This window comes from Taudactylus pleione, unplaced genomic scaffold (assembly GCF_031769625.1).
Source record: "Taudactylus pleione unplaced genomic scaffold, aTauple2 ptg000021l, whole genome shotgun sequence".
Lineage (NCBI taxonomy): Eukaryota > Metazoa > Chordata > Amphibia > Anura > Myobatrachidae > Taudactylus > Taudactylus pleione.
In genome coordinates this window covers 332,929-358,766 of record NW_028284423.1, presented here as the reverse complement: position 1 = coordinate 358,766, position 25,838 = coordinate 332,929, and the positions used below count along the sequence as shown (strand labels likewise).

The following is a 25,838-nucleotide window of genomic DNA, read 5'->3' as shown; positions in this document are numbered from 1 at the left end:
GTAGTGGATGCCCCCCATAAAGCATATTTAAGGTACAACAGCCTTTCAAAACTGAAATCACAATGTAAGCAAGCGCAAGGCACTGCATATACACTACAGAATAGTGATACACAAACATCCATTTTGTGTATCACGGTTCTGAGAGGCATGTATGGTATCAGTAGATAGAGGGAATGCTGATCCTTGTTGTCCTATAATGGAGGATCCTGGGGTGCCTCCAGATGAGTGGGCTCTAAATTTAGAATCTAAATGAATATATGATCCAAAGTAGGGCTATTAGTATGTAGTGTAGGACAGGGCTGTGGGATAGTAGATCTGTACCGACTCCAGCTTCAAACTAATAACCTCTTACATGAATATCATCACATTAACACATGTACAGGCATGTTGGTAGTGGTACAGGGAATAGGCTGTGTACTAATAATGGCCCTGATTTAGAGTTGGTACAAATTGCACTTTATGAACAAACCACGCAGCAAGGGGAACAAACCACGCAGCAAGGGGAACCAACCACGCAGCAAGGGGAACCAACCACGCAGCAAGGGGAACCAACCACGCAGCAAGGGGAACAAACCACGCAGCAAGGGGAACAAACCACGCAGCAAGGTGTGCAAGCACTTTTTTTCTTGCAGTGAAAATAATGCATTATTGTGCATGCTGCATGCACATATCGGTAAGCTCTATTTTTACCCTACATTTTAGAGTTAGGCTAGTCTATGCCTCCATAACAACTTTACATTACATTGTACATTTTTGATTTCCTCCCTGCAATACAGAATGGTTTTTCCAGGTGCAAATTGCACCAGATTTGCCTTAACTCTAAATCAGCTCCAATGTTGTTTACTATAGTAAATTTGTAACTTATAGGGGCAGACTCAATTAGCCTTGACTTAACACACTTATCTTGTGATAATGTTGATTACAGCGGGTATGTGCGTTCCTCCTTAACGCACAATTCAATTGAAATAGGCTTATCCCTGCATTTGCGCAGTGGGAAAAAATAGGCAAATTAGTCTGTACCCCAAAAAATAATGCAAATAAATATTGGATAACAGTATACGAGTCTATAAGTGTCCAAAAGCAAATTAGTTGGGGTCCTTAAAAGGTGTCAAATGGATGTTTATATTTTAACAGTAAAAAATTATAGAAGGCAAGTGTTTTTCAGTAAATAAATGTTTTATATTAATTTGGTGTAAATAAAAATGCCTGTAAGTTAATTTTTGTGTAATTTTTAGCCACTTTTTTTTAAAAATCACATTTTATTCGATCACATCAATTAACAAATATTAAATATAATATATAAAAATAATAATATATGACAGCAAAATAGGAAAAACAAACATGTTCGTAGTCGTATACAGAAATATACAATGTACATAAATGTGGTCATACATATGGCCAATATGTCCAGAACCATTGGTGAGTAAATATCAAATACAATAAGAGCCTTTAAGTCAGTTTTAGCCACTTTTAAAAGTATGTTAAAAAAAAAAAAAAAAACACCTGTAACTCCCATCTGCAAGCTTAAAAACACCTGTCCCATCTATTCTGCATCCACAACAAAGTCCTGTTTGTGGTGACAAAGGATGGAAGAGTTTTTCTGTTCTTGTAGCAGCTGACCCATCAGAAGAGTAGAAAACCCTCTGCAATGTTGGTATGACATTGTTCTTGAGGACTGAAATCAGCTGTCTTTGAAACAAGTGTGCAGCTACCGTATTATGTATCAAAAGAAGTGAACACAAAACATTTGTACATCATTTCATCTGGCTCCCTGTAATAGACTGCAATGTAATGTATCGTCCTTGATCGTTGCTCAGATAAAAGGACTGAGCTTCATCCTGCACCACAAAAGGGTTGTCTTCTGAGAAGCCTGAACTGAGGACAGCCTCATTCACTTTAACATTTACTTTTATATAATTGAAGTATGCAGTTTGCTGAGCTGTAAAAGACTATGTTTTAATGATATTCACAGAAAGTACTGACAAAATCTATAGCGCTTTCAGTAAATGATTCAAAACTGCATCTCTCACTGATACCCACAGTTTGTGCTCCTTCTATCATCCCCGATTCTAAATTGCTCATCAGCTGTTCCTTTAACTGATCAGTACCTGGACAGTGGTCACCATTCAACTAAATGGCACTCTGTTGTTGCAGGTATACACAATAGTTTTGCTACAGGTAGGCATCCTTTAAAATCACTCAAATGTCATCAGTCATCCAATATCATCTCTTAACTTCGCTCCACTTATCATTAATGTTACACACACACACAAACAGAATGTGTACCACTCCCATCTGATAAGACGTTTTTTTTGGATGAAGTTTAGCAAATAGTGAAAATTACATTTTATCAGCTGTGTGGGTACTTTAACAAAAAAATATATATATATTTAAAAATATATATATATATATATATATATAAAGTGTTCTTAAAAAAATATAACAAGGTATAATTTATAATTTATGTGGTTTCTGCATAAAAAAAAAATCTTATTGATGTTAGAATGCAACAAGCACTAAATTCGCAAAATGGCATCAGCACAGGGGTAAGAAGTCAGCAGTGGAAGGGAAGTGAAAGAGAAATTCTTACTAATTAGAATTGCACCATTAAATGTTGCTGTCTCCAAGGTTAAAGAACGTTTGAGACAAAATTTAATATAAATATTTAAAAAAAACACTTCAAAAACCTTGTTGGGCTGGCAATTTTAGAAAATTTCCTTTTTTTGAAAATTGTGTTTTGTTTTTTTGGTTTTCAATGTTAAAGACTGTTCCGTTAAATAATTATTTCCTTTTTTTTTTTAATTTATCAAACCTGGCTCACGCAAAAAAATTTGCAGGTTTTCTTTTACTTTTTCAAACCCTTATAAATCAAAAACTATATGGGATAAAAATATAAAATTCAGAATTGTAGTCAGCTTTGATAGCCCCCATTTAGTATATAGTGCGATATAAATTGTGAAACAGAATGTAAAACAGTAATTAAAAATAGGATCAGTTGATGTTACCCAATACTAACTCTACACCAGATCCTGACAGGTGTATCTGCTACCACGATCAGGAAATTAAAATCACCACGACAATATCCGTTATGCCTGACACTACTAGAAATGAATTATCTATTATGTATGTAAACATTTTTTATGACAATACAATAATACATGAATATACAAGGGTGGTTCAATAAGCAAGCTAACAAGACCTCTCACGTGTGTAATGTTCTCTATTTCATTCTAATTTCCAGTCAGGCCAGAGCAGCTAGACCACTGCCTCCCCTTGCGGCCATTAGAATGGGCCTCATATCAATCATACTGTTCCAACCTGAGTAGTAAGATGGCGGGGCTGGCAGAAACATGGTAAAACATTGAGGTGTGCAGTGTGATTACATTTCTGCCATCTAAAGGGCACAACAGCAGCTGAAAATTATTGCTGACTCTTTGAGGTGTACAGTGATTGTGTCATGTCACGGAAACAATTTTGGTGCACTGCCTTTTATTTAAACATGGAAAGACGTTTAAGATGAGCAACAATCCGGCCAGCCAGACACGTCCACCACAAATGACAAAAGTGCTACATTGAAGGTCTGATTCAGGAGGACAGATGCATTCAAGTTCGTTATATTGCTGATGAACTAAACATCTCAGTGGGCACAATATCGTTCATGAGCAACTGGGGTACAGGAAAAAGTGTTCACGCTGGGTACTGAAGCAACACTCAGACATTCACAAAACCAATAGGAAGGGATCGTCTCTGGTGCACTTGAAGTGGTATCATGAGGACAGACTGCAGTTCTTGCAGCATACTGTAACTGCCAATGAAAAGTGGGTTTATCATCTGACACCTAGAACGAAGCAAGCATTCATGACATGGAAACACGCATCGTCCCCATCTGCAAAGACATTCAAAACAACTCCATCAGCAATGAAAGTCATGGTGACCGTGTTTTGGGAGCACAAGGGCATGGACTTCTCTGTTAATTTCCTCACCAAGGGAGATACTGTGAATGCTGTCCAATATTGTGACACATTGAGCTGGTTGCGGAGGGCAATTAGTCGACAAACAACCTGGGTTGCTGCTAGTAGGTGCTGTATTGCTGCATGAGAACGCCAAGCTACAATCAGCCAACCGCACACATGAGTTGTAAAGACAGATACTATTCAGAGGTACTGGACCATCCTCCCTACAGCCCTGACCTGGCACAGAGTCATTTACTTCTCTTTGGCCCATTGAAGAAGCACCTGGGTAGGAGGTGATTCACAACAGATGGTGAAGATCAGCAAGCCGTCATGTCCTGGCTTCAGTCGCGTAACACTGCTTTCTTCTATGCCGGGATAGATGCCTTGGTGTACCGTTGAAACAAATGCTTAAACAAGTATGGGGACTATGTGGAAAAATGAGCTGCACTAATGCCATACTACTGATTATATGAATATGTAAGAGTTGAATAAATTTACACAATGAGAGGTCTTGTTACCTTCCTCATATGAAGGAAAACAGAAAAATGATCACTATTTGGTGTGTAATTATGCCATAACATATTAGGAAAGCAGTAATAACACTCATATGTCCAGTGACAGAATAGCACATTATAAAGTAAAATGTACATTATTCCCATTTAAATTATACAGTGCCAACATAAAAGCACTGTACAGAGTAATCATAGGAAAATATACACATACACATTAAGCTAGGTACACACTTATACAAAGGTCGGGCCGTTCTTTCGATCCCCAGCCCAAGAGTACTCTCTCTTAAGAGAGTGTACTCACCTTCAATCAGGTTTTGATGGAAGAAAACTGGTCACATTGAAAGATCAGGTTTTATGTGTAGCTTAATTTTCATCCTATTTAATGGTGCGATATAGGACCAAAAGTGAAGTGTGAGCCTGATTCAAAGATGTACGTTGTTCCGATTTTATCAGTGAACTGCTTCTAAATGCGCATGTGCCAAGTCCCCTCTGCAATCGCGCACACACATACCTTCAGGGATCACAGTGTGATTGACAGGAAGGCACCGTTTGGGGAAGGAATTGCAGAGAGGGGTCAACAAATTGCAGGCGGACCTGTGATGTTTTGAGCGTGGGTCGCAGCAGACATTTGCAGTCCCCAATGCACAAAAGATGTCCAGGCGCCCATGCCCCAATATTCTTCGATAATCACCAATGTGAGTAACCCTATTGCATCCATTATCGGAACGTGCATATGGGTTGCAAATGTGTACGCAGTTGTGGTGCTGTTTGCCATGGCTCCGATGGGCGTCTCAGTACTGTTATGGGAGGGTGCTATTTTTCAAACAATCACACTTACGTAGCATATGAAATCGCAGCTGAGGTGTACAGAGATGTACATTTTACATCTCTGAATCAGGCGCTGTGCACACAACGCCCGCCGATCTCACTACTGTATGCTGCTTTCATGCGTCTTCAGACCAGTGGCGGTCGAAGATTGCAAGTTAGATTGTATAGGTGTGTACGCATGTATCGGCACTGTGATTGGGGCTTCTCAACAGAAGAAAAAAATTGAAAGTAAAATGGCATAGAAAGTGTGACTGCACAAGTGTGTACCTAGCTTTACTTAAAATAGTTAATACAAAATGGCAAGAAAATATTATAACAACCAATTTGGAGAAAGGAAAACAATTATTAATGGTAATTGGGAAGAGAAATCCAGCTCGGCAATCAAAGATGTACATTCTATTAATTAAAGATAAATCCAATGACTGAACAGATTAACTGCACTGCCAGCTCAATCTATTTCTTCATTTAAAACCACTTTCATTAAAATGTGTTATGGATATGGAGGTTTTTAATTACTGTCTGAAGTTGTAACAATCTGCATTTTGCATAAAAACTGTCAATGTGTTTAACACAACTATATCTAATTTTTTATTTTGTTTTATAATAAACTTTTGCAGTATATCCATGTGCGAAAACAGAAAAACAACATGATGTTCGGATAATCCTCATTGTGGAATAGACATTGAATCCTAATTTCCCCAAACATCCTTTGGAAACCACATCTTTTATGTTTAAAACGAACAGTTCAGAAAGTAGAACTTGAGCACTTGGTGCAATACCAGGAGCAGAGTTCTTAGGAAAGCATGAGCACCAGGAATACATGTAACAATAATAAAATTCACCCCTGTGAGATTATTGTTAATTGGTCAAATAAAACCTGGTAGCGCCAGCCGGGGAGGCTCCCAACAAATGGAAAATCAGTTTGCTTTGGCAGAAGCAAATGATGCCCCATATATTGGGGGGCTAGATAATTGAAAGGTTACTCATAGCTCCTGCTAGCCCGTCAATATGCTGACCAAATCATCCACCAAACCTTACTGTAGGCCATGGGTCTTCAACCTTTGGCCCTCCAGCTGCTGTGGAACTACAGATCCCAGGATGCCCTGCCACAGTTTTAGCATGCTGTTATATCAAAACGGTGGCAGGGCATGCTGGAGGGCCAAAGGTTGAAGAGACCCCTGCTGTAGGCAGTATGCATTCAGCTAGGAAGCGGTTTCCTGGCATCCACTGAACTCAGATTCATCTGTCAGACTTGCCAGATAGTGGACATGTGCAACTTGTCAATCCAGGGAATGAATTTCGCTGCTCCAGAGTTGGATGGAAATGGTACACCATGGCAGGCGCACAGTTCTTGTGTCGGCGTCGTTTCCAGAGGCAGTTTGGTACTCAGTAGGGACGTAACTTAGCACTCAGTGGTACCATTCTGTCAGCATGTGCGGCCTACCTCTTCACTGCTGAGCTGCTATTGCTCCTAGATGTTTCCACTTCACACTAACAGTTTACAGGGGCAGCTCTAACAGGGCACAAATTTGACGAACTGTCCTATGATAGTACAAAGTGGAAAGTCATTAAACTTTTCAGCATGACCCACTCTACTTCTAATGTTTTACTAAGGAGATTGCATGGCTGTATGCTTTAAGTTATGCACCTGCATTACCTTATTACAACATGTACATAGGTAAATAAAATCACCTGCTTTATGTGTACTATAAAGGTAACCTCCCAACAAAACAAAAATAGATAAAAACTACTAATAAGTAACAACATGAATGCAAGCAGTACATAATATTGTAGGCTTCAAAATGTTAAAATAAATGTAGCCCATATGATACTGCATAATATTGTATGAAGACTGATATAGATATATCCATTTACAATAGCAGATGACTGCAGCGCCTATAATAACAGAGCTTATTTATTCCACCTTACTGTTCCATGTAATGACCTACAAAATTCAGATAGCAGGCCTGGTGCCCTATGACCATGTATAGTCATCAGCCTGATGGACGCTCAATATAACTAATACACAAGATGAACCAGAGCTGAACAGACAGATACCATAACGAAAGTATTTTTACCTCCGATCATCACACTCCAGACATTTTCTAAATGGTTAGTGCAACCTCTAATTTATGTCTCCAAATTGTGAAATGTAATGAAGCATAAATTATGCACGCCATGGCTTTTATTGCAGTTTTATACCAGCCAAGGAGATAACAAATAGGTCAGAGAAAAACCAAAAGAAAAAGTGTCCAAGTCACTTTATAACTGAATTATGTTAAAAGCAAAAAGTAAAAAGTGCAATGACATGACTGCATAGACACCATTTTAATAAAGAATATATTACGGAGCATGAGTGCTATGTGAAACAATCAACATAAAAATAAAAAAGCAAACCAAAAAAGTGGCTAACGACTGCAACATGAAACACAGTTTCTTAAAACAACTTGAAATTGTCATACAACACAGTGAAAGACTTCCATAATGGAGACACAAATAAGAACCCTTCATATACATTCAAAAAGTACTTTTATGCTGCCAGTATGGTGTGACAACACTCACAATAAAAAAAAAAAAAAGACATTTGCAGACCTGACTGGAATTTACTTTATTTTATTCAAAATATACACTAAATAACTATTATAAATCTATCATACATCTTCCGGGCTAAGAACCAGTATACAGAGGTGTGTAAATTATACTCAACACCAGATTTTTACATTTCATAGTTTTCCTGATTTACTGGCCACAAACTTGACAGGAAAACGGTTTTGCAATGCAATGAGGTATTGTCACCACCAAGACTGGCATCATAGAAGAACGTATCCGAATATGTCATAGGGATGAAGACATCAAAAGAAACTGTGACACTCTCAGGAACAGCAGCCAAAATGTATCAACATAAGCAACGAAAGAGATCATACAAAGTATTAATAGCTGTAAACAGTATGTCCATAAAAGAGTTTCATAGAAAAAGTGTGACTTTTTACATTTTTAAAACTTTTTAAAGTTTTACATTTCTTGTTTGAGTCTAATTTGCGCACCTCTGTATATACTGCTGGGATTTTGTTGGTGAAAAAAAAAAAAAAATACAAAACAGCAACTAAACACAACTGGTGAGGCCAAGGCAAAGCAATATATAAGCAGTAAAGTGAAATCAGTTAATTTGATCTAGATGAAAAGACTCTGGATTTATGTTCTGTAAGTGCTGCTTGGGCCGGGTAAGCCACGTGGGAGGAGGCTTGCTGAGTCATAGCCGGCCAGTAATAGCCATGGACAAAGCGTAAACTTCTTACCCAGGGATCACAACACTGGAGGTAGCATTAAAAGTGAGATTAAAGGCAGAGGGGACTTGAGGACATGCTGCTAACCCGTTTCAGATATGCAGATCCCTAATCACAGGCATTAGTGAATGTACTACACAGCATTATACAAAGACGCTCATATCAGGAGAACTACATACTAAAGTTGAAAACATTCTTTTCCCCTGTGTAATAACAGAGGTGTAGATCTTTGTATAACATTGATGCAGACCTTCAAAATGAAAGTGCCATGATACTCTCCGTGCAGAACATACTAGTTACTTCAGGACAAGCCTGGACTTAATATATACCAGTAAGAAGTGCTGAAACATAATAATGCGTATTTCTATATATTCTGAACATGTGTTTCCCCTCTAACCTTTCTATAATTTATGACATTTCTGCCGAAAAAATCGTACAAGTGAATACTTCGCATTGGGCCCACATAACGACAGAACGTCAAGGACATGATTTCCTCCAAAGCAGATGGAATGTTAACTCTCTATCATTTGCTCAAACAAGACACTGGTGAAAGCAGTGCTTGTTGTAGCATTATAATCAGGAAAGACTGATCTTAAAACACAATATAATAGTCATGTACTGCAACAAGTGACATATACAGAGCCAAAAGTGGATTGTTCACACATAGAAACTTTACTGCGTAATGTTTCAACATTAGAGCAAAGGGTAATATTGGTAATGACGGTACAAAGCCCCGGATGAAGTGCTCAGGATTATCTATATTTAAACTATATCGCCAGCGTTCCATAGCGACTTGCTATTTTTATTTACACCAGCTGTTACGAGGTTAACCAGAGCGCTCGTCCAGCTTGTGGAAATCTCAACGATATACATTTTATACTCAAAGTGATCTATCAAACATTCGCAAAGCACTTTCACAGTATATCTGCCCAATCGGAAAAATATTTAGAAAAATGGAATGAGCTCTAGATCAGCATACACCAGCAGGCATCATAAAAAGATCTTTGCGGGTGAGACGTAAAGGGACAGTACTAAGTACTTCACCCCAAACTAACAGATTTGTGATGGGACGCATTCCCAAATTCAAGCTTGGTACTTACACGTCTACGGCAAAAAGGCAGGCCATGGGCAATGATGCTAATGCAAAAAGTCTTCATCACACTTTGGGGTGGCAATCTTTCTTTAACACTTGTAAGATCGATGGGGACCAAATCATAGTTTAGGGCAGCTTTTTCAGACACTGACATCCTTGTCGCAAAGTGACTTTCTGATGCTAACATACAGAACTGTTCATATTCATCATCTGATGGCTTCCTGTTCAGATGAGCCCAAAGAGGGTCTCTAACTCCCAAGGCCTTCTCTCCTCAAGCTGTCTCTGTGAAGTACTGACCTATGTGAGGCTTGCTGAAGAGCATGATATCCCAGTATAGCAAGGAATTATAAACGCCAAATGAGGAGCAGACTGCTCCTGTCATTCAAACAGCTGGTAGCCCCTCCCCTCCCATGCCAAGAGCAGAGCAATTTATGTGCAGAACCTTCTCCATTCATACTGGAAAGTGTGCTTTCTACTGGAACTCTTACGTATGGGGATAAATAAAGGGTTACCTACAAAAAAAAATACATAATGCTGAAATAAATATCACAGATGTGAAACTTCAAAATCTGCCAAAATGTATTTAAAAAAAAAAAAAAAAAAATAGTAGGATGCTTCTTTTGTCTATTTTTTTTAAATAACAACATCTAAAGCGGAATGTCAATCTGTAGCTGTGTAAAAACTTTAAGATTTCACCACTTAGTGTAGGAATGCAGATGTATTTACAGGGTGAGGATAGAGGTAATGGATGTCTTCAAAGACGCAAACCTTCCAATACTAACATTTACAGAAATATAGTTTTCTGACGGCTTTTGCTTTGCAGATTTTTTTTCTTAATTAAGAACTAAGATATAACACTGCGGTTGTGCAACAACATTTATAACTTTGCAACTTGATACCGGATTCTTGCCACGTTAATAAGTATTTGTGCAGCAAATTGATTTTATGACCTTCTTTCATAATTGAAAAGGTGGAAGAAATATAAAAATCAATCCAAATCCAGCTTTGATTAAATAGAGAAACATATATGCAGCTACATACTCTTAGCTTCTGCTGCCCTCCTGTGGTTGAAGTCAGAAAGCACAGTTTGCCCCCCTTTAACCTCTTATTTTCTCAAATGTACTTATAATATGTATAGTTCAAGTTAGGGAAACACCACAATAAAAAGGGATACATACTACTGAAAACTATTCATCACAGGATAAAAAAAAAATTATATGTACAGGACTGTGTTTTACTGCTAAATATAAAGTATTTATTATACAATACAGAGTTAGTAAAGATAACTGTATGTAAGACTTTAGTATTAGTCATTAAGGAGGGCAACACGTAACCAGCTACTGGAAGTGTCACATTTCTGCTATTAAATAAGGCTTAGAACTTTTAAAGTAACTTATTTAGTATTACATAATCTATATACAGTGCCTTGTAAAAGTATTCACAACCTTTGCATTTTTCATTTTTTGTTGCCTCACAACGTTGACTTGTGAACAGCAATCTTCAAGTCTGACCACAGATTCTCAACTGGATTGAGATCTGGGCTTTGACTAGGCCATTCCAATTCCTCTTAAACCACTCGAGTGTTGCTCTAGCAGTATGCTTCGGGTCATTGTCCTGCTGGAAGGTGAAACTCCGTCCCAGTCTCAAATCACAGGCAGACAAACAGGTTTTGCTCAAGAATATCCCTGTATTTAGCACCATCCATCTTTCCCTCGACTCAAATCAGTTTCCCAGTCCCTGCTGCTGAAAAACATCCCCACAGCATGATGCTGCCACCACCATGTTTCACTGTGGAGATGGTGTTCTTGGTGGCTGAAAAGTTCAATTTTAGTCTCATCTGACCAGAGCACCCTCCATACATTTGGGGAGGCGCCCACATGCCTTTTGACAAACTCAAATTGTGTCTTCTTATTTTTATCACTAAGTAATGGCTTTTTTCTGGCCACTCTTCCATAAAGTCCAGCTCTATGTAGTGTGTGGCTTATTGTGGTTACAAGCACAGATACACCAGTCTCTGCTGTGGAACTCTGCAGCTCCTTCAGGGTTACCTTTGGTCTCTGTGCTGCCTCCCTGATTAATGCCATCCTTGCCCGGTCTGTGAGTTTTGGTGGGCGGCCCTCTCTTGGCAGGTTTGTTGTGGTTCCATGTTCTTTCCATTTGATGATGATGGATTTGATGGTGCTCCGGGGAATCATCAAAGATTTGGATATTTTTTTATAACCCAACCCAGAATTGTACTTCTCAACAACTTTGTCCCTGACTTGTTTGGAGAGCTCCTTGGTCTTCATTGTGTGATGCCTCTTGCTTATGCTGGCCATACACGCTACAATTATCGGGGCGATCCGCCCGATATCGGCGGATCGCCCCGATAATTGTAGCGTGTGGGGGGGAGCGACCGAGGGTTAAATATTGCTCGGTCGGGCATACCAGATTGTCCAGAATGCCCGTCCGATGCGATATTTACCAGTAAACTGTCGGCCACATCGGGCAGCCGCGGCCGACAGACAGACATTTCCTGTGTTCCTTCCTACGGAAGGAAGGAACAGGGAAATGTCTCCTCCCCCAGGGGGCAGAGCGCAGATGTCTGCCGAATACACTGTGAGAGAAATCTCAGAGTGTAAGCCGGCGACATCTGCGGCTGGCAGCCGGCCAGATAAAATTTCTGTCGGTCTGACAGGCATTTTATCTGGCCGTGTATGCCCAGCATTAGTTGTGTTGCAGCCTCTGGGGCCTTTCAGAAAAGGTGAGTTTATACTGACTGATCATGTGACACTTAGATTTCACACAGGTGGACTTCATTTCACCAATTATGTGACTTCTGAAGGTATTTGATTGCACCAGAACTTTTGAGGGGCTGCATAGCAAAGGTGGTGATAACATTCTGAACATTGGCATGTGCAATCTATAAAGATTCTTTTATTTATATATATATAAATAAAATTTTCTCATTTCACTTCACCAAATTAACTATTTTGTGCAGAATCTATCACATAAAATTCAGATTTAAAAAATAAATAAATTACAGTTTGTAATGTAACAAAAAAGGTAAAAAGCCAAGGGTGGTGAATACTTTTGAAAGGCACTGTAGGCTGCGTCTCTGCAATTTCTTTGCATTGCACAGCATCCTCTAAGTTTCTTTATGGTACATAATGTAATATGCCGCAGAGATGGCACACCTATCTTCACGCTGCTAATAAAACAGGCCTGCAATTATTTCAGCTATGCCATTTATGGTTAGAGTCTGGCATTTTGGGACATTTCTGAGATACTGAGCGCCTGTCCCGTGGATCAGTTTGGTGGCTGTGTAAAGCTGAGCAGCTGTTGGAGCACACAGGGGAAAGACAGAGAAAGGACAGTTGTCCCCTGAAGAATGTAGCTGCTCATTAGGAGTTTGTGCTGCAGCAGCACCTTCTCACAGAACTATGTGAAGAATGACATAGACAACAGGTAGGTTACTCATTCCACAGATTACAGCTCTGGGAAAGATGATGTTGCTTACAAACATGTGTTCCTTAAGAAAGCAATTATCATTATCTAGTGAAAGCCCCCATATACAGTTTACATCAGATTGGTTGACTCCCACACGGGCCTCAACCACATTCTAAATGTTTACTTGGGTTTTAACATTAGTTATCTATAAGACAAGCTCAACAAAGCTTAAAGCTCCACTTAAAAAACAACTCCTAAAATCCACTTACACACTTATCCAGAAGACAATAGAAAAAGAAAAAGAAAAAAAAACTTATCAGGATCATTTAAGAGATAGCTGAAAATTGAAAAGCAAACAATAAAAAAATGGGGACAGCAGAGCTCTTATCAGGATACCTGGATTCACTGAAATCACCAATCAGGATACAGCATGTTAAGAGACTCTCTGGGGGGGAATTCAATTACCTTCGATAACACGCTTTTATGGGTTAATGAGAGTAAATGCAAGTTAGCTAAGCAGGGTAAACAATTTTTTGCTATTCAATTCACCATGTATGTTAACCCGTGTAAACTCTCCATAAGGCTTAACACAGCAGTTGAAAAGTTGTGAAAAATCCCTATTTTAAGGTAAAAATGTGCCACCCACACACACAAATTAGACACTTAGAAGCATTTAATTAGCTTAATTTGGCAAATATTTCCAACATCTTTTGGGGTGAAAAGCAAAATGCAGAATAATGGGTTAAAAGATGTGGGACACTTATATGGGGGTGTTAGGTATATTGGGGTGTGGTATTGATGGGACAGGCTTTAACTTGCAGGTGGGAGTTTGCAGGTGTGTGTTTAACATTTTTAAAAGTGGCTAAAATGACGAAAATATACTTACATTTTTATGCATTACAAATTCATCTAGATCATTCATTTGCTGAGAAACACTTGTTTTCTATTAATTTTTCAAAGTTATTAAAAAATGCAAAAATCAGCCATTTGACATTGTTTAAGAGCCCCAAATACTTTGCTTTTGCCCATCTATAGACTTCTATACTGTTATCCAATGTTGATTTGCACTTTTATGGGGTAGAGGCCGTTCTCCCCATTTTTCCCCATACTTAATGTGGATATTACCAGTCAGAATTACTGCGTGACCACCGGGATAAGTCTTTTTCAATTGAACAGTAAGCTAAATTATCGCATGATATGCACGTTAATTCAAGACGCAGTAAAAAAAGAATTTACCATGGCTTATTGAATTGGGCCCTATGTGGCACATTTGTACAGCTTCTTTGTAAATGAGCAAAGCAATCTACTTGTGAAACAGAGCCAGACAGTTTCCATACTTGATCTAATGGAACCTTTCACTACTTGACTGATTGGATAACAGTACTTTCATGTGTAATGCTATGCACAAAAATAGAATCTTGTGACTGATACCCCTTTCAGACCGACAACCCGGGAAATACATGGGTTTATGAACCCGTGAATTTCTTGGGTCTCAGTCCCCGACCCTGGTACAGAGCAGTGTCATGGACCCGGGACTTCGACCTGGTCGGTTGCATTCACACTTAGCAAAACCCAGGTCGATGCACGTTCACAAGCCATAACCCAGGGTTTTGCTCTGTATGTGAAACGGGTAGATGAATAGTAACTTATGTCAGCATCCACTAATGGGGTTTGGTAGAAGTGTGTCTATAGTAATGTAACTGGTATGTGCATGCAGAAACTGCACATGGCATGATCGCACTGAGTAACCATGGCAACCAGACTGATATAAGATTCATGGACAGATGTCGGTCACCACATGTTGCTAAATGTGTAAGTTGATACAAAAGTAAAACATGAGTTTCTTAAAGGTTTGCTTTCATTTTCTAAATTGCACTGACAGCCTGTTTTATTACTATAGGTAACACCACTATTTTCTTTTGCAACAGGATACTTAAATGTCCCCCTGTCACTGAAGGGTCATACCATAGTTTATAGCGTGACATTGAGCTACACTGCCAGGCCTCATTAGCTATAAAGGGCAAGCACTTGTACTGAAAAGCAGTGAAAACCACATATACAGGTATCTCCTGAAGAAAATTGGCACATTTTATATAAAAGAGAAGAAGCTAATTAATCTTATACACACACATTCCGCAGCACATATCCTAACCCACTGCTCCATGCTCCTTCTTCACTATCTACCCCTCTGTGTCGCCCCTGTCTGTCTGCCCTTCCCCTTTAGAATGTAAGCTCTCACGAGCAGGGCCCTCATCCTCACGTGCTTCTCCTCCCCCTACTTATAGTATAATTTACTCCTAACTCCCTACAATGGCACCTACCACCTGGTTGCTCATGTCCTGCTGCTTGTGTTTTGCAGCTGAGTTTATAACCTTGTCCTTGTCCTGCATTGTTTTGTATTACTATTAACTGTTTTTCTTGTGTGCTCATTTATGTACTGTGTAAGGCGCTGCGGAACCTTTGTGGCGCCATATAAATAAAGGATAATAATAATAATAATAATTAATGAAATTAGCTAATTAAATTCATGAATTATCGGGATCGGATAACAGGTCAGTTTTTACATTGGTATAAGACGCATGTAGCATACAACCTGATAAATCACTAACAATAACAGACATGGTGTATATTATATTTACGATGCAATGAAATATGTATACTGTATAAGCATTTAAAATACAAAACTAAGAAAACAGATACTGATGAAGTCTACCCCTATCACCAGTGTCCTGCACCGGCTCCTCCAGTGCAGAGGAGTACTGAGACTCTGAGCATTATACAGGAATAAGATGAAGTGCACACTCAGTGTGGTTGTAGATTGGTTAGTGAATGGGTTTAGGCTTCTCAAGCGAATGCTGCATGTGGCGTCTGACCACAAACTACCACCACATATCTGCAGACGTAATCAAGGCTTCTGGCATGCAATAAGCAGCACAGATCAGGCCATCTGATACATAAGCAGTACATGTTTCACATGGGAACTATGTCATCTGATTGCCAATATCTGAGATGGACAATCATGGCATGTGCTTACAGAGTTCTGTGCAGCTGTCAGAGGAGGAGATCAGAGAATGTGCATTGGGGAGAGCTCTATAATGTCTTTAAATACTTCTAGGAACATCAGATAAAACATAACTTTGCAAGCTGCAGCTACTCACTGCCTAAGGAAGATGAGGATTTAACCCTCAGTATAACTTCAAGGCAAGCGCACAAAAAAGAATCTGTCCGCTTGCTCGATAATTTCATATAGCTGCCCTAACACAAAGTGACAGCAGAGCTGCAATAGACTACAATTATCCAGGTCCGGCAGCTGTCCCACAACACACCCATTTTACTGTGACAGATATGTTGCAGATTTACTATTTCACACAGGGACTGACAGGAAAATGTGTCAAACCTTCTGAAGAGCACAAGTGTAGGTGTTATCTATAGCTACCAATCAGGTTCTAGCTATCATTTTGTGGAGCGTACAAGATAAATGATCGCTAGAATGTGATTAGTTGCTCTGGGTTACACCTCCGCTTGTCCTCTTATACAAAATGTGATACATCTCCCACTTAATATCAGCTATGTGATTACTATTCTGCCCTTGCAATTCTAAAGTAAAAAAAACAAAACCCACAACATATTACCTTAATAGTGAGCCAGTCTCCTTTATTTATGGCGCATAATAAAAGTAATAGCAGCTCAAGTGCACGTCTGTACCATTGTCCAAACGTTTAGGAACCAGTATTTGGAAATATTTACATGACGTGTCTCTTCTTAGTATGTCTCAATCTGTGGAGAGGGTCATGTGACCTAAGCCTCTTTACCAATAACAATAGCATCGAAGACATCTAGCACACCAAAATACTGATGGAGGAATTCAATGCACCACAATGTGCTGCCTTGAATTGCTGTGATGCGTGGCAGCGCATGTATATCGGCCAATTATGGCACGGTATTGCAAGTTTTCCTGTGCACCCCTAAAGGGCGTGAGCAAAGCTTGAAATGTACTGTAGATGGAGGCGATTTGCCATTCCAGAATGACATTGTGTTCCATCAAAAGAACTGAATTAACTTATACATGAGGCAAATTCAACAAGTACAATAAAAGCCATATAAAAGAGATAAATGATGGCATCACGTTAGTATGTAATAACAGTAAATGTGAACGCTCACCCATCCCACCTATGTCAGTGCCAGTGTTCTGGCATAACAAACATCTCCAGTCTCCTATAGATCGTATGTAGGCCATTAGATGGCACCATTGCAATTGCATCATCTAATACTTTCATGAAGAGATTTAGATATAAATAAAAAAATTAAAGGAATACATATATAATTTTTCTTTTATAGATCTTATTGTGACAAAGATGTAATGATAGTATCCATAATATTATAGTAAGTCACATTTTATGCCGGAGTCTTAGAATATGTTCAAACCATTGCTGCACCTGACATTTAGATTGTGTGCCCAACCAGCTATTCACAAACTTGGTATTTACATATTTTGATGGGTGCAACTTAAGTCATTTATGATAGTTTAAACCAACAGTATATGGGGGAGATTTATCAAAGCTTGGAGATCGATAAAATACCAACCAATCAGCTTTTGTCATTATTCAAACACAGAATCAAAGTGGACGAGTTGTGGATGAATCACTTCTCAGAACTCCCAGCGCTCCACTAATTTCTTAATTCAAAGAATGTCTGAGTCATTTATATAAAATATATAATAAGCTTTCATTGATCCGCCAGCAGCAATTGTAGAGAAGTTGTGCAAACGTCACAAATAAGGAAATTTGAAAAAAAAATAGAAGAAACACTGCGCTAGGTAGATTAAAAGTGTATAGAAATTAAACAGACAGTTCTGCTTCCCAGTCTTAAAATTTAGGGCGCAATCCAATTAGCCGCGATGATCTGGCGGATGCGAGTCATCGGGGCAATAGCTGCACTTTACAGCAGCCAGAACTTGCACAAAATTGTGTGAATTCGACCTCGGAGCGGATCACAAGGTCAGGTGCTGTTTCGGCATTTTAACAGCATGGCAACGGCAACTTGCACCCTTCGTGGACAATTGGATTGACCCCGAGGCTCAAATGTAACACAAACAAAATAATTTAATATTGCATAGTGAAATGTACATACAAAATACTAAAAACACTTCCAATAGTAGTATTTGATGCGCTCTCTCTCAAGTATGCAACAGTGTAGCTATATACCACTTGCTGTTAAGATGCGTGCGATTAAAATGGACGATATGAACGATGACGATATCGATCATATCGATAATTACATGCATTTTTTGGTGCCCAACGACCTGCGATGCGAGGGCACGTATGGACGATATCGATATCGTCCATCGCCCGTGCATGCAGGCCAACCTGGTCGATATCGACCAGGTTACTATAGGGACCCGCAATCGTTGATCGATATAGTCGTTGGTGACTTGGTGATGTGCTGGATGATAGATATTATTATCGTTGTCGATCGTCCCGTGTGTACGCACCATTAATCTTCATGTAAACAGTTCAAATAGTTAAAACAAACATTCATAGTGCAATGAATAGACATTTCATCCATTTATTTTCTCCTTTCTTACTTGTACTCAGAGGTAGTTCTCTCATATAGTGCAGTTTGTAAATATAGGCACTGCTAATTCCGTTGTGCTGGCTGATGCTGGCGTACCAGCAAGGGTGGTATTTGACCTATATTATGCGTTGCTTAGGTCAGCGTGCAGTCCTTCTAAATAACAAAGCAGGCGGCCGGCTGGATAATGTGATCCCCTTAACAGTGGTAAGCTGGAAATAGCAGGGGGGACCCAGCAGTGGTCTGTAATAGTGGCAACATGTCCACTAAGTAGCAGCGCCTGGAGCCGGTGGATCCGTGTGTAAAGCGCTTAGTAAAGGCAGATGAGAGCTGTACAGCAGGGTGATGTCAACGCGTTTTGTCTCCTGTCCATGGAGACTCTTTCAACCCGTAAAGTGACAATTAGGAGCTGGTTGGTTTGTACTTTATCTCTACAAACTTTGATAATTCTCCCCCTATATCTCACCACCCTACTGAGTTTTTAAACAGACTTTTCACTCCCAACCCTTACATTATTCTCGTACAAGTACAGCAATATAACATAATATAGTGGATTGTGGCATATGGATTAATAGTTTACAACCTGCCCTTAAAAATGAGTTTCAGTAAGTAAACACGTGTTATTTCCCTCACATAATCATCAAATACCAGAAACTCTTCCTAAAATCAACCATCACAGTACAGAATGGCAAAGGCACACGCCACATAGAGAAAGGGTGGAATTCAATTCTGTGCATGACGCTATCTGCCATCCCAGAATGGCACACCACATCCATTGGTATAAAAAGTTCCCCGCTTGCACCCTATAAAGGTTACAAAGGATAACTTGCGATGTCAGCACTACCAGAAATGGCTGATATGTGCGCAACTGGGCTTTACGGCATTCCCCCAATAAGTAGGGAAAAGGAAGAGTGGGAAGGGTGCCAAAAGAATACAGAGACACTGACAGAGGAGGGGGCGAGAGATGGAGTAAGATTAGGAGAAAAACAAGGGGGAGCTGAGAGAGGGAGAACACTCCCAGGCAACACGGGGGGCAACAGCCAGTAATAAAAACCCCTAATCATGTCCGCCCAAAATATTAAACATTTATTGCGATGAATAAACTTAGAAAAGGGTGTATGTAGAATGTAGCCCATTGGCACTGGCACAACAGATAACACGGACCAGTCCATGAGTGTGTCGGGCAATCTACATTCCCCAGCACCATAGGCATGAAACACATGCAGCATCTATTCAGTTGCCACACACACTGCACTCCCTGCTAATGGTCTAAATTAGGGGTGGGTAATAAGCAGCCCTCCAGCTTCTGTTGAACTACAAATCCCAGCATGCATTGCAACAGGTTTAACAAGGCCAAATAGCAAAACTGCAGGAGGGCATGCTGGGATGTGTAGTTCTACAACAGCTGGGCGGGGGGTGCTTATTGCCCACCCCTATTTTAAATGCTACTGAAGGTCCACTAGAACTGTACCCAAAATGTACCTGGACATGCAGCTTAGCACAGGTGAATGTGTGGCTCTACTAGATAACAGGTGACAGTATGCAGGAGCTTATTGCTAGAGGCTAACGGATATGTAATGCAAAAACAGCATCATCGCATTCAAGTCCATTAACTGCAGCCAGTTATCATACGTAGCTATAATGGTAAGAAATGCTTAGCTGTGTATAGCCATGGTTTTACCATGAGGAAGGAAGGATCACTACCTCACAGAGGAGACATTGTACCACCACACAACTAGCGCTTAGACAAGTTCTGGGAATCCTTACATTTTGTCATCTAAATTTTGCAGTTTTCCCGCAAGAGAGGGGAGTATCTATCTATATATATATATCTATATACATATATCTCTATCTATCTATATATATATATATATATATATATATACACACATATGTATATATATATATATATATATATATGGTGCAGGGTGTGCATTGATTAGGCAAGAATGGGCGGCCATCAGTCAGTATGTGGCCCAGAAGTTGAGTGACAGCATGGAAGGGCGAATTGCAGAGGTCTTAAAAAATAAGGGTCAGCACTGCAAATATTGGGGGTCATTCAGACCCACTCGCGAGCGGTAGTCCGCTCGCAAGTGGGTCGATGGTCCCCACTGCGCATGCGTACGACAGAGGGAGCTCCGTCGTGCGCATGCGTGAGACCCGACGAGCGAAGGACTTTCCTTCGCTCGGAGTGTCTCATCAAAGGGGGCGTGCTGTCGATGGTGACTGACAGCACGCCCCCTTTGGTGGGCGTGCCGGGGGCGTGCCTGCCAGACGGAGGCGTTCCCAAGGGAACGCCTACCGTCTGAAGCCGGCCCCACTGACATCACTAGTGAGCCAAAATCACTCCTGGCCTTGCGGTTGAGAAACCCAACCGCAGGCTTTTACTCGCAGTTCCGACGATGGTCGCGATGGTCTTGACCATCGCGACCATCATTTTGCATGCTCGTATATGCTGTGGGTGGTGACCCACAGCTATACGAGCGTCCAGGAGGACGCTCCATATTAATGGAGGTGGACCCTGATTCAGAGCGAGCGCTCTGGTCAGAGCGTCCGGCTCTGAATCAGGGCCATTGACTCTTTCATAAACTTAATGTAATTGTCAATAAAAGCCTTTGACACTTTTGAAATGCTTGTAATTTTACTTCAGTATACCATAGAAACATCTGACAAAAAGGTCTAAAAACACTGAAGCAGAAAACTTTGTGAAAAACTTTTGTACTAGCTTCTAATGCTCAAAAAACATTAACTTATAATACCACATAAAAATGCTCTTTTACTGGATAAAAGATTAGTTATATTGCTATGCTTGTATAATAGTAACAGTAATACAGGGAAACAATGCTTAAAGCGCTGTGAGGTAGATAGCATAGTAAATCCATCCCTGAGCTGAGGACCAGCAGGAGCCGGACTGACTGCACATTATCTATGCAGGTTTCATCCATGGAGACTTTAGGTTAGGACAGGACAGTACATGACGAATAACCAGAGATAAAACAAAAATATTTTATAGAAAAAAAGCACATGATTTCTGCTCAGAAGTGATACCTATGCCAACAAGGAAAAACAAAAATCACAGTTGTGTGACAGCAATATGAAATTCTCACATACATCACTAATACAATCACATTCTATAGTTACCAGTAAAAAAAAAAAACAGAAGTAGTTCTTAGTAATTTCCTGAAACTGCAGCATTAAATCTGAAACTGATATTTTCAGTAATGGAAACAAATAAATAAATAAACCAAGGTAGAAATTACTTCTAATTTATTTTGAGAATTCAAAATGCACACAGCGAGTTGGAAGAGGTGAATTGTTCTTTCTATATGACAGAAATATACAGTGACATACACAGTAGAACACACAGATGTCTGGAATACACAGAAATAAAACAGTTACTAGACAAACATGAGAACACATGCCCTCCTGTGGCTCAAAGAAAGATTGCACTGCATGCTATGTGGGAGACAATACACGTCATTTAATTGTATTGTGTAGAAATATCAGGGAACGCCCCAATTGATCCTTACTTTATTATATAAAGAAAAAAGATTGTAGGCGTGAACAACAATTTTTTTTTTTTTTTTTACAAACCTATAGCAGCCATGTACTATATATATATATGTTGTACATTGTTTTATAAACCAAACCATGTGTGGTCTATGTCAACAGTCATAATGTCGACGTTGACCATGTTGACATTCATGTAGACAGTGATAAAATCTCAACATGTTGGAATAATGTCCCTGGTGGCCCATCGGTGACTTCCCTGCTCCTGACAGCTGCTCCAGCATGGCTTCCAGGTCCTGGCGGTCATGTGACTGTCACTGCCGGCAAAGACCTATGACCCTCCGTCGTTCTGGTGAGTATTTCTCTGCTATCCTGAACCCTAATGTCGTCCCGCACGTGCGCGTACACACACGCACACACTCTGACCCTAACCCTCCCGTATGTAATGTTTGTCTAAGGTCGACGTTCTGAGTGTCGACACATTTTGTCAACATCATAACAGTCAATATTGCTGTGTCGGTCATTGTCGGTCTTTTGACTGCATTCCCTAGGGCAGTGATTTTCAAGCATCTGAAACTGAGGTTTGGAATGAAGCATGTCACCGAAAAAACTGTTGTGCTGTGTGCGTGTGAGTGACTGACTGCTGCAAGACAGAGGGCGGCACTCTGAGATGGTGAGAGCCAATCAGATAGCAATGCTTAGCAACAGCCTATAGTGGGGAGGGAGTCAGGGACTAAGCAGGGTCACATCTGAGGCAGACAGAGAGTGAGAGACAACCCCCAACGAACCCATGAAGATGCCCTGATGCAGACACAGTAGCCAGGAAGTAGACAGGGGAGGCATAGCTATAAAGAATTTTAAAAAAAATGTATTCCGAGGCAGGAATAAAAAGCAGGGTGTTGTGAGATGCAGGGGGCTGTGCTGACATAGCATAGGTTGTTATGTGATGCAGGGGGCTGTGAGTAAATTGCTCCCATACGAAGGCAGGACGGGTCGCTAGTAAATAATATTATTAATACTGCTTCTTCTCCTGGTGTAAAAGGATAAATAATTGCAGCATTATCATTTAATCTCAAAGGCAAATTTATTGTCGCCCAGCATTATATTTTAAGCGCAGGGGCAAATTTACTGTCACCCAACATTATATTTTAAGTGCAGGGGCAAATTCACTGTCACTGGCAGGAGATTTTCCATTTTAGTGCAGCAAAGGGACCAGTGAACTCTTTTCCTGCAATATATACATAGCACAGTTTTTGTTCATGATGATTATGTCTATAGGAGCAAATATGTTGCATGCAACTGTTCCTAAGGCCCTCAACTATTCTGAATAGGAAGGAGGATACAGTATTTATGTCACCTCAAAAGTTCTGAAATAATGCCAAAGAAATCAAAATGACATTTTAGATCTGACCTTATGTGAAAATCACTATCTGTACAGAAAATATCTCATCTTGCAATAAGTTTCCACAAGAAAAATGACTGAAAGAGAGAATGCAGACAATAAAAAATAAAGCCCAGCATGACTTTTGCCCTGAAACATTTCCATAACTCGCTTTCTCTAGGATGCACACCAAATGAAAGAAAGGGTTAGAAAGAGTCCTTTGCAGAGGACAAAGTGAATGCAGGACATTTATACTTGCTATGTGTTTACAGGACATATAGGCTTGCAATGTGTTTACAGGACAAGTATACACACTACATAAAGGCTTGCTATAGGATAAGTATACACAGGCCATTTATGCTTGCTATGTGTTTACAGGACAAGTATACACAGGACATAAAGGCTTGCAATGTGTTTACAGGACAAGTATACACACTACATAAAGGCTTGCTATAGTATAAGTATACACAGGCCATTTATGCTTGCTATGTGTTTAGAGGACAAGAATACACAGGAGATATAGGCTTGCTATGTGTTTACAGGACAAGTAGACGCCGGACATTTACGCTGGCCATGTGTTTACAGAAAAAGTATACACGGGACATTTAGGCTGGCCGTGTGTTTACAGGACAAGTATACGGGGGACATTTAGGCTGGCCGTGTGTTTACAGGACAAATATACGGGGGACATTTAGGCTGGCCATGTGTTTACGCGACACGTAAACACAGGACATTTAAGATGCGTACACACTTAGCAATGGATGAGAACGACAAATCGTTAAAATTGTTAAGTGTGTACTTGTCGTGCTGTGCGTGCTCCCATGGGGTAATTACCCGCACCTTTAAGTCGGCCCTACATGCAGTCCAACCTGACGATGCGGCTAAGACCCCTTGGTGCGGGATGCTGCAGGGGCCGATATATCGGGCACCAGATTGTCTAGTATGTACCAGCCGCCCCATATGTTGGCCAATCGGCAGAGGAGGGCCACCAGTTGCATCGCTGGGTACACATGTTTACTGTGTGTCCAGCTTTTGGCCGGCCATATGTTTACAGTACAAGAGTGTGTATAATGCACATAGTTATTGTTTCTAAAAACAGAATTCCACATACCAGGAACATTACTGGAATAGCACAGAAATAGCACAGAAACTTCACTATCTACTCTGTTCATGTTTTTGCTGATAATTAGTATTTCAAAAAGAAGATCACACTATGCTGCTACTGTCTATATTCTTCTCAGTTCTATTGACAGTTCTAAATTGGTGATTGCAGTAAAGAAACTCCCTATCTAATTAATTTAGTATGTTACATACTAACAGTGCATCTAACAGCACCGGCAGGTGAAATCGTGTACGCACTGTACGTTCATGCCCATCATGGCATCATCTGCTCGACTACGACGGGTTTGAAATCACACCTGTAACAGGCAACTTGCATGTATGTCAGAAGCCAGGCATACATGATATTTCACCATAGACTCATCCTGTAGGATTCACATGTCTTTGTTTACTAGAGCAAGAGGCTATACCAGAAAAGGGGGAGCATAAAAAGTAACAATACTGGCACTGCTATTGTATCAGAGTTACTTTACCCAGGTTTAATAAATGTGCTCCACTTAGTGTATAGTGTCAGGACACTGAACATATGAACATTCTCCTGTAGCAGATAATAGAAGCGCTACTTAATGAGATCAAGCCTTTACCTTTGGACAGGAATGTAACAAGGCGACATTCACATCTTAGGGGTCAATCCAACTGCACGCTGCAGCCTACGGCATCCCGAATTCGCAGAAAAGTGCTCACAGCCCCATAGGGGCCCAGAGCAAAATTATGTGAATTCGGGCTCGGAGCGGGCCACAAGGGGTGCCAAATGCGGTGCCTGCTTTTAAACGCCATGGCAACAGCACATCGCACCCTTCGCAAGTAATTCTACTGAGCCATATATATGTCGTCTCCGATCACTATTCAAAATGAGCCTTATGGTCCTAGTGGGTTGAGCCCGCTATGACATATTGACCAGACATGCCTGAAAAGAAGCTCTTGGCTGTGACAAAGTACACGAAAGAACAGGTGTTACACACACTGCCATTCATTACTGTTGCTGACCTGTTCATTATTAAACAGGTATGTACCCTGACACTGCAGGCCAGAATTGGGATGCCACATCCAAGGTTACAGGAACTGGGAACTGACAAAGAAATACCTGAAATAAAGGCATATAATTAAATGTATACCTAGCACACAGCAAACAAAATAAATAAATAAATAATATGGCAC

At 40.2% G+C, this 25,838-nt stretch overlaps 1 protein-coding gene across 3 annotated transcripts in view; it reads right to left on the bottom strand.

The window, feature by feature from the left end:
- FBXW7 (F-box and WD repeat domain containing 7) overlaps window positions 1-25,838 on the bottom strand; it is a 260,641-nt gene that overhangs the window by 116,085 nt on the left and 118,718 nt on the right. The window contains exon 1 of one of the 3 annotated variants that reach the window (XM_088448234.1): window positions 9,678-9,952. The exons of the other annotated variants lie outside the window; for them this stretch is intronic. Within the exon in view, the coding sequence (XP_088304360.1) occupies window positions 9,678-9,857 (180 nt within the window). The 5' untranslated portion in view covers window positions 9,858-9,952. Of the gene's footprint in view, window positions 1-9,677; window positions 9,953-25,838 lie in introns of those variants that run through there. 3 annotated transcript variants of the gene reach the window in all.